This window comes from Ptychodera flava, assembly GCF_041260155.1.
Source record: "Ptychodera flava strain L36383 chromosome 23 unlocalized genomic scaffold, AS_Pfla_20210202 Scaffold_24__1_contigs__length_23054250_pilon, whole genome shotgun sequence".
NCBI lineage: Eukaryota > Metazoa > Hemichordata > Enteropneusta > Ptychoderidae > Ptychodera > Ptychodera flava.
The window spans coordinates 9,655,280-9,665,921 of record NW_027248278.1 but is presented as its reverse complement, the minus strand read 5'-3'; the positions used below and the strand labels follow the sequence as shown (position 1 = coordinate 9,665,921).

The 10,642-nt window shown below is 35.5% G+C and overlaps 1 protein-coding gene across 1 annotated transcript; it reads left to right on the top strand.

Moving 5' to 3' along the window:
* Nucleotides 1-563: 563 nt before the first annotated feature.
* Nucleotides 564-3,110, top strand: LOC139124391 (uncharacterized). Its single transcript, XM_070690523.1, has one exon. It carries the CDS (start codon nt 564-566, stop codon nt 3,108-3,110), a length of 2,547 nt encoding a protein of 848 aa, XP_070546624.1.
* The last annotated feature ends 7,532 nt before the right edge of the window (nt 3,111-10,642 follow it).

Genomic DNA, 10,642 nt, shown 5'->3' with positions numbered 1-10,642 from the left:
AGAGGGTGAAAATACATTTGGTTTTGGCTCAATACCGCTTTTTACTGACTTGGTTTAAGAGAAAGTGATACTGTCTGGCAGGTAAAGGGTTAACAAGCATTTACTGAGTATCTAGTATAAAATTTTGCTTACTCAGCCAGCAGGACATTGCCTTATGTGAGCCTAAACATCAGTCAAGATGATTACCAAAAAAAGGAAAACGTTACAATCCTTTTGAGGATTGCAGCTTGCATTTTTGAAATGGTTATTCACATAATCTTCTTGGCAGTTACCCCAGAAACATTGTTTGGTCTGTAAGTCCGTTCATTGTTTAAAAACATTTACATTCAATTTATTTACTTGTTATTCCTTTGTAATAGGCCTCAGCCTGTGAATCACTGTCAACAGAAGAAAGGTTCCGACACTGGTATAAACCCTGGAAACCAACAACAAATCTCATTGAGACAGCTACATGGCTTAAGCTTTGTGAAATCTTAGATATAACACGTCCTATTGTAAATACTGATCTTAGTGACTGGCGGGGATTTGCTGTCGCATTGGGATTAAATCTTCTCCAGATAGACATGGTAAGCAAAAGGGACAGTCCTACAAGCCTCCTGTTATCTTTCATCTTTGCTGATCTATTCAGCACCTACTCAGTGATCGATATATTGAAGAAATTAGAGGATATTTTCATACAGATAGGAAATGCAGATGCCCGAAATGTGATTCGAGAAGAAATTAAGAAAGCAGCAATCAACGATAGCGATGAGATATCTGATTCTGGAATTTCAAATAACCCAAATGACAGGCAGGTATCAAGCAGTTATACATCAGACACCAGTACAAATGATGATACTGATGATGTGCAACTGGTACAAGGACAACCACCATTGACAGGTGGCAAAGTACGTCAAAAGAAAGCTAAATCAGACAGAAATCAGACAAGGAAAATACAATCTCGAGCTAGACATCAATTGAAATATCATCGGAGACAAGCAAAACAATCAGACCCAGAAATGATGATACAAATGCCACCTGCAAAAGAGTTATCTCAAATGGTAGCAGTGTCGGATGACACTATGGGAGATAGAGTTCAGTTTCAGCCTCAAACAAGTGAAGGAAAAGCATCAATGATAAAGAGAGACCAAGAATCTCAATCATCAAGAAAAATGAATCCGCCACCAGAAATGTCAATGCAGTCTGAAGATGACTTTCAATCTAACAGAGGTGCAACTGACCCCCAACCATTTCACAAGACACCATCACCAAGGAACGAGGAAGAAGAGATTTTAGAAACATTGGATTTCAGTCATCAACCTAATATATTAAAACAGTTTCATACAACACACCCTGATACAGATGAAATTGAAAGTCAATCTCAACAAAGCAAGCGTATACAACTGCAAGACAGGAAGACAAAATCCAGTGTAATACAAATACATCCAACCAGTCAACAACATACACCATCATACTCTGATATCACAAAGGGTACTGGTAAAAGCACTTTTAAATATCAGGACACCACAACTGAATCTCCACTTTCAACTGCTGAAGTTCAAAAACAAGGGAAGAAAATACCACCAGCACCAACGCCTAAGCCAAGACGGAGAAAACAGACTTCACAGACTGACATCAATCAAGCCACGAACACTGACATTGAAATTCAGTCTGCATCACACAAAGATACTCCATTTGTACAAACCACAGAGAAAGTATTTCCACCAACTTGGGACCAACGAGGACCACTAGAAATATCTACAGTATTTGTTGGTGATACTCAGGATGCCAAAGATGGAAATACAATCGATTCTCAACCAATTGACAAGGCAGATATAGAGAGTAAGACTGATCAAAACATTTCACATTTTCGAGTTTACATTCAGCCTGCTAAAACACTGACAGAACGTGATGATACATCAAAATCTGTTGAAAGTGATGGTAAACTTCACCACAAACTACAAGATGAGACATTACGGAGTCAGATTGAAACAGAAATTCTCCCAACACAAGATTTGAGTAACCAATCTAAATGTCAAAATTCATTGTATATTACTACATCTGACACTGTTGGAAGTAAAAGTACTTCAGAGCAGTGCAAATATGGATCATTACCAAGTGAGACAGAATCCAATGAAATACAAACGCACCCCACAAGGCAACAACATGACACATCAGCACACTCTGATGTCACAAAGGGTACTGGTAAAAGAACTTTTAAATATCAGGACACCACTAAAGAATCTCGACTTACAACTTCTAAAGTTCAAAAACAAGTGAAGAAACCAGAACTAAAGCCTAAGCCAAGACTGAGAAAACAGAGTTCACAGGAGTTAACTTTGACACTGCCTAAGGGTACTGAATGTAGCAGCTTGCAAGGATATGCTGATCGGCAGAAATTATCACCTTTACCTAGGATGAGGAGACGACAAAGATCCATGCCAGGACCTAAGGAATATGAGGATAAAGATAATCAGACTGAATCAGGATTTGTTTCTAAAACAGAATTAAATATTCAACCGACACAGGCTGAGCCATTAGAACAACAAAGACAGTCTGATACTATCAAGTGTGATACTGAAGGCAGATTGCTGACTCTTAGTGACAAGAGCCAAGAAAATCTAGACATGAATGAACAGGACTTGAATCAAATATCAAAACAAACAACAAATTTTCTGATTCAGTATAAACTGAATGAACACACAGGATCAGCAGGTGACACCAATACACAACTGCCACTGATGAAGAATACGGAACAGCTTTCCCAGTCATCAACATGGTCTGACAGTACTCAACAAAGAATTGATGAAATTCATACTGAAAAGACATCATCAGAGTGTACTACACAAGATGAAGTTCTATCATCAGAAAATCTAGCAAGTCAATCATCACAATTACTGGACCAGACTGACATCACTCAAGTCACAAACACAAACATTGGAACTGAGCCTACATCACATAAAAAGACTCCACAAACAAGGTCAGAAGACCCACTATCAAGGAGTACAGCAGAACAAAATAATGTAAAATCAAAGGAATCGAGTCAATACTCAGATAAAAAACATGATGTCAGTAATAAGTCATCACAAACATCTGAGTCAGTTGAACATGAACAGGAAGTTACAGCTTAAGGAGTGAAGGGTATTAAAGCAATATTTGAGCATAAATCAGCAGACAACACACAGGTATTATTACCACAAGCATACTCAACTTCTCACAAACAGGGGAAAGAAATGTTAAAGCCAGCACATTTCAAGCCATCATTGAAACCTGAAGAGGAGACTGCCTCTCGTCAACCACAATCAAGACCTTCAACATCTACTAATCTGGATAGAGATGACGACAGTGATCATAAAATTAAGAATGAAGAGCCTGAAAGAAGGGGGTCAGTTAAAGACCTGAGAAGTCTATTTGAGAGAAAGGAGTAAAAATTATAAATCCCTACCTAAGCGTCAACCTTTCTCTCCAAAGGAGTATTGCTATAATTACATTTACAGAGCCAATATTACACTTGTTTTGTACATCAATAAATAACAAAGAGAATGGCTATCTGATTCTCTTTATTATTTATCAATTTAAAAACAAGTGTTATTTGGCTATGTAATTATAGCAATACTTCTCTAGAGGGGAAAGCTGAGGCTGAGCTCGGGATATAAAACATATGCAGAACAACACATATAGTTTAAAGAGTGTGTTGTTACATCAACTATACATTGACACCCCTAGATATTATTCCCCAATTGTTTTCAATGAAGGAAAATATGATTGGCAATACGATAGACTGTGTCATAATCAGTCAAAGACAAATGGTTATTACGTCATTATTTCACAAGTATTTTCCGAACTGAACGAAGAAAAATATCAGGGAATAATATACTTATCAAATTTGATGATGTTTGCGAAAAATAAAGTTTTCCTAAATGATTCTGAATTTAAACTTTTGAACTATATGTGGAAAAATGTCAATCCGCCAAGGACAAGTTGTCATTTTTAGTTGTCAATCTACAACAGTTTCATTATCAGAATTTAAATTTAAGGTAGACTGTGCATCAGGGACAGATACTGGGACTCAAATTTTTACAGTTTTTCTTGTCTACCTCTTGAGGAGGTTCATTTTAAAGCTCTTGGTATGAGAAAACTTTTCACCATCTAAGTTTTATGAAAACAGAAATTTTTTGTTGTTCCTCACAGGGTTAAATAGCCATTTTGAATTTCAACCACCACTAAACGTTAACAGGTACTAATACTTTTCTCTAGTTCCAAACTTTGAAAGATGATCCCTAATTTTTATTCCTGATTTGGTAAGATAATGGTTAATCGTCAATTAAGGAAAGTTTGAGCAATAGTTTACGTCTTGCATTTTAAAAGTGCATACTGCTGTAAGTACTACTTTGAAATACCGGTAACTCTTGATGACAAATATTGGACAGGGCATCACACAGGACATCACTTAATGGAAAATAAAGTTTTATGACTATGAGTGATATTATACAACATACACTCTGACAAATTTTTTGTCAATATGTTCTACTATAGAAAGACAAATTTTGCATTTTTAGTTGTGTGCTTTCACAACAAAAGAATACAAATTTCACTCTTTCAAATTTTAAATCACAATTGCAAACTATGACATTGTAGAACTGTTTCTGACATTTGTATTGAGCTTGCACTACATGCAGTACTGTTTCTGAAATCTTTCAATGGATCTTTCAGTGGAGCTGGTTGCATAATTTATAGCAGTAATATGCACTTGTATGCCAACACTTATCATATACAGAGTGCTAATAGTTGGCAGAACCAGAATAGCACAACTTTTTTACAGTATGTGAAAATCTTCTCTTAGACTAAGGAAATTTAATCCATGTATGTATCCCTCATGTGGATCCAATCCAAAGTTGACATGTCATCATTAAATTGAAACCTGAATATTCATAAGGCTTATTTTTACTCCCAATATAAAATGCTAGAAATTTTCTGTTTTTCTTGAAATTTTAATATAATCAGAAATAATAATGTCAATATTCAGGATTACATATATTTGGATTCATTCGGTTAACTTCTTATCTGTAATTCTAGTTAACGTATCACCTATGGATTAAAAAATCCACTTGTTTTACCTTCCTGTGGATCTCATGAGAAGTTGAAACGCTTCAAATTGAAACTATTATGATTACAATATGCACAGTATAGAGGTCCAAAATATTCAAGCTATTCATAGACAGGTACTTGTGATTTTTGTAATCTTTCTTGAAAATTTTAAAACATGAATACAAAAATTTGTCGAATATTGAAAACCACACCATTCTAGTTCTTAGCAAATTTTGGTGAAGGATATTGAAAAAGGAATACCAGGTACATAATATACCAATTCATACCACTTTCTTCATGTATATCGTTTTAAATTATCAAATTTTGGCTGAGGGTTTTCAAGGGATAGACATTGATTGATTATGGTATGAATTCAAAAAGTTAAACTTGGCATTAAATCAGTAAATATTTTTGGCTTCGAATATATTAGTTTGCTTTCAACCAGTGTTTTTGTAAATAAACCCTATTCCTGCCAGTCAATATCACACCCCAATCTATCAGATCGGTAAAAAGCAGTATTGAGCCAAAATCATCAAAAACATTTTGTTAAAATGCACAATAGAGGAAATGTTGTGCTTCACCAGTTTCAAGCAACTTTAAGGTAGAACGCACCTCGGGGACAGACATTCGGACTCTCAAACTTTTACAATTCTCTTCTGATATACCCCTTGTGGGGGTTCATTTTAAAGCTCTTGGTGAAAGAAAACTTTTCACCGGCTTAGTTTTTCGAAATTCGAAAATTTTTATTTTTCTCCATAGAGTTAACACTGGGATGGCGGCCATTTTGAATTTCTAATATCGGTAAATCTTGGGTAATTTGTTTCTCTAGTACCAAAATTTGCACGGTGACCCCCTATTTTTATTCTTGATTGTGAAAGAGAATGATTGAAAGATCCCTTGAGGAAAGTTAGAGCAAAAGTTTAAGTCTTTCACTTTCGAGGTGCATATTTAACCTTAACTGTTGGTGATATATGAACTTGGCAGGTACAGGGTTCAAGGAGGCAAGAGGTGTTGGTATTGGAGTTGTATTTTGAAACTTTTTTAACGCACAGATGTAATGATTTTGGTATAGAACTATCAACAAGTGTTTTATGTTAATCTGGAGAATATTATCATCTACTGATACCATATGTATATTTATCATTTATCATTATTTGGAAACTTAGAGTATGACCATAATTCTTTCACATATAAAATAAATCTGTATTCGAATCTGTACGGTACATACTATACCTGTATTTATCTTCTACCTATTGATATTGGAATGGGATATAAAAATCTTTTAGGATAAAATGTGATATTAAAAGTTGAATTAAGGTAGCATGTGCCTCAAGGGCAGATTCCCACACTTTAACAACACTCTTTGAGTAAATAACATTGTTTTTGTGAAAATCAAAAAGTTTATATTCCACACACAGTGAACAAAGGTATATATAATAGTGGCCATTTTGAATTTTCAGTGTCGGGAAATGTTAGGTAATATGTTTCTTGACATTACAAAATTTTGCAAAGTGGCCTGTGACTTCCATACATGATTTCCAGAGGAAATGTCTTAAAGTTCCATTACAGAAAGTTTGAGTAAAAATTTAAGAAACAATTTTGAGCCACATGCTACCTGAAGTTTAAGATGTTTTTTATGTGTCAAATAGAAATATACTGATAAGCAGAATGACCTTTATACATCACTGTACATAGGTTTTTACTTCAAAATTTCTCAATCAGTCATTTGTATCCTACAGTCTAACTCTGTGCTCCACTAAACTTTTGTTGCATAACTTCTCCTTTTATTATTGTACAGTAACTGTGACATTGGTAATTTTTGTGAACTAGTCTTTGTAAATGACACAGTCCCCACTTGTAATTTCACTGATTTGATTCAATGTATAATCTGAATTGAAATCAAACTAATGAAAATTAGAATGTGTGACTGGGATGCATGGATATACAGGTATATAGTCAGATCTTGGGTTTATCTCAGACGAAAGTGAAAAGTTCTCACTAGAACAAATTAAACAGTTTATTTGTCCATCAATACTTACTTCTGGTCAATACTCAGATCTTACAAATGCAACATAAATATTTACTGTATCAATGATATATAAAACTGAATATTACGGACTAAACGGAGCATTGAACATAACACAGTGCTGCATAAAAATAATTGATGCTAACATTCAATTCAGAACTGTACACATATGTCACTGTTATATTAAGCTGAAAAAACTGCATTGGTGGACTAAAATCAAACGATAGAACTGTTGCTATACAAAAAAAGCACTACTGCTGTGCATTTACCTCTGCGTGCATTTCTATGTTGCTTTCATGTTTTTTGCGAATTCTTGTTGGTTGAAGAATAAAAGAAATTGAGAAAAAAAAACGCGTCACTGCATCAGTTTTGCAATATGTGTAGGATGAGAAACAAGCTTTTTATTTTTCTTGGCTTAAAAGCATCATTTTAATAGTCAAACATTTTCCAATGATCAAATTTCATTGCTTATTCAATACTATGATTTACATCCTAATCCAGCTGTCCATCTTACACCACTATTTTCTACCTAGTCTTTGTTGGTACAATGCTTTGTGAGTTCCATAGATATTATAGTCTGGTGCAAAATTACTCAAAATTTTGGCCCCACAATGATTCTCGGTGGTTTCTGTATCTTCAAAGCCTACTGAATCAGGATCTGCATGATGCCACCCTGGTACCCTTGGGCATTTTAATATATTCAAGATGGCTGCCAAAACGACCTCCAAAAACAGGTAAAATATCATATCTCAGCTCAATGAGAAGCTGTTGGAGTCATTTTGGTATCGTTTGCCAGGTATATTGGGTCAAGCAATTCATATCTTTCATTAGCTGACATTTGCAACCCTTAATTTGCATAAAAATTTGCATAAATAACCAAATACCTGTTTCAGTGTAAGTCATATCTCAATACACTATGCCACTAACTTTGGTGTCTTTCGGCATGTTTTATGGGTCAAAAATTGGTATCTTTTGTTATATTTGCTATAAAATCAAATCTGAAATTGAAACTGAAAATCCAAGATAGTTGCTAAAAGCTGGTTTCCACAACAAATATCAATGTATATCTTAGCTGAAATTGCATCCTAGAGACTAATACATTAAGGGTTCAAGGCTGAAAGATAAGTTTCTTTTGTTATATAAAATGTAAAATATTTCATTGAAAGCCAAAATGACCACCCAATATCAACTATGGCCACCAAGGTAAGTCGCTGTGAATAGTGACAATGGACCAATCAGAGAAAGAGCTTATATTCAATGCTGCACATCAGCAGCAGATATTTTCATCATTCTCATCTGATTTCACTTTATCATTGTGACAAATTAACACCACTGCATGGTTTCCAAAAGTGTCCCAGAACCTTTCACCTAGCAACCAAGTTAGAATTCCAAGGAGGGAAATGTAGTAAGTTGGATAACAAGGTGGAACCAACAGGAAGTTAGACCGTTAGTTACACCACTGAAGGCCCTTGGTAAGAAAACTGTAAAAAACCTGGTGAGGGCGCTCTTCAATATTGTGTTCTGGCACTCACGGCAGTGACAGTACTTTGCAGTGTCACCACTACCACAAGCGATTGAGCAAAACAGAGATTTTCGCAAGTTGTTGAACTGATGTACACAGTGAGCCTTCTCAGAATACCACTATTGCTAGAAGTGTGACAGTACGTTAATGGGTTTGTTGAGATGTACATGTATATTTAAATAACTTAGGGGTCATAATGCTGTGTGGCTGTTGACCTGCCTACTTCTGGGCAAGTTAAAGTATGTGGTACTGTCCATATTACTAAATACTGCAAAGCCACTGTCATCAATTTATGACAGAAATGCAATTCAGTGAATCTCATTTCTAAAGAACCAACATTTCTCTTTCTGAGTCCAATCTTTATTAAGTGTGGTAATTATAATCATTTTTTTATACATGGTACATTCATTTTAACATATTTCAGCATGTTTCATAATTGAACATAGCTACAGACTATGGTTTCGAAGTATATTTGAGGTCTGAAGGTTAGACAACTGTGAATCTTCTTCACAATACACAACCTGAGAGCATCATTGCCTATGACTGAATTTGAGAAACAGTCGTTTCATTTGGTTCTTGCAGCTTTTCTATGTCTACAGAGTCACTGCAGAATGTACAAGTTGTAAAGATATTAAATTTTGCAAAAAAATACTAATCAAATTAAAAGAAAGTACTCTTGGTACATTTGGGCAGAGATGAACATTGTGATAAGTACATGGTTTAATTGGCGTAGAAGCAAGAAACACAACTGGTGACCATCTCTCTGGACTTCCATGGTCTCACTTTCTCCATGTCACAGACAACAGATCCTTTGTGGTTTCGAGGAGAGGGAACAGCTTATGGGGGCTTCCTGTAAGTTTGATGGGAGGGAGAGCAAATATGGGATACGGATGATTAAATTCCGTCCTACTACAGCTTGAGGGTAGGAGAAAGCAGAAGAGAGCCTTGTGTGATTGAGTTCAGTCTGACAGAGATTTGCGAGGAGGGTAATTGAAGACAGGGAATTTACATGATTGATTTCATTCTAGTGTGGGTTTGAGGGTACAGAAAAGCAGTCTGGGAATTGAAAAGATTACTTTCAGTCCAACTTTGGTGAAGGAAAGACAATAAATGGGAGATTTATAACATTAAATTCAGTTACATTTGAGTTCAGTGGAATGGGGAAATGGATTGAGAATAGGGGATGGGATTTTGGATTGAGAATAGGTATGCATGAATTGAGAGTCCTACCGTGTTCTTGAGTCATCAGACTGACATCTCATCGTTTATCACTCTCCAATCCAGTCACACATATCACACAGCCTTTGAATACAGGACACTGATAGGCAGCAAACTCCTCATCTGTGGCATGGACGTATCTGAAGGAACAACACATATACTCATTGGCTTGTGACAGGCATATTGCCAATAAAACGCTGGCTGGATATTTCACGTCTCTTTCACAGACAGACTTGTAAATGAAACGACTAGTTACAACATGGTTACCTGATTGGTCTAGCTCTCTCTCTCTCTGTGCACTACCAATCTCAATGATTAACAATTCATGTATGGTTCTAGATGATACAGCAAAACTTACGGAGTTGAAAATCCATGCACTTTACAAGAATTTGCAAACATACGGTACTCATCCAAAGTACATGGTGTGGAAACACAAGAAACAATTTATGTAGAAGTATCAGTACATAGTGCCATAGATAGACCTTTTCACAATTGTATGCTGTTATAGTGTGGAATTCTTATTGTTTTCTTTGGCAGGAGAGCTTGCTTTTTTTTAAATACAATTAAAAATTCCTGCAAACAATCCATACATGCATTGTATTCAAAAAAATACCAGGATTTAACAAAAATTGAGTATGTATTGTGCTTGTCTCAGTGTGTCTATAGCATTGTCAAAACTTATGATTTACATATTGCATCTACGATGTGTTCCTATGTGATGAATGCATAGTGTGATGTAATTTAAATGTTCACAACTTGAAAATCTCATACTTATGGAGATGTCATGCAAGTGAGCACAAGATTCGTCT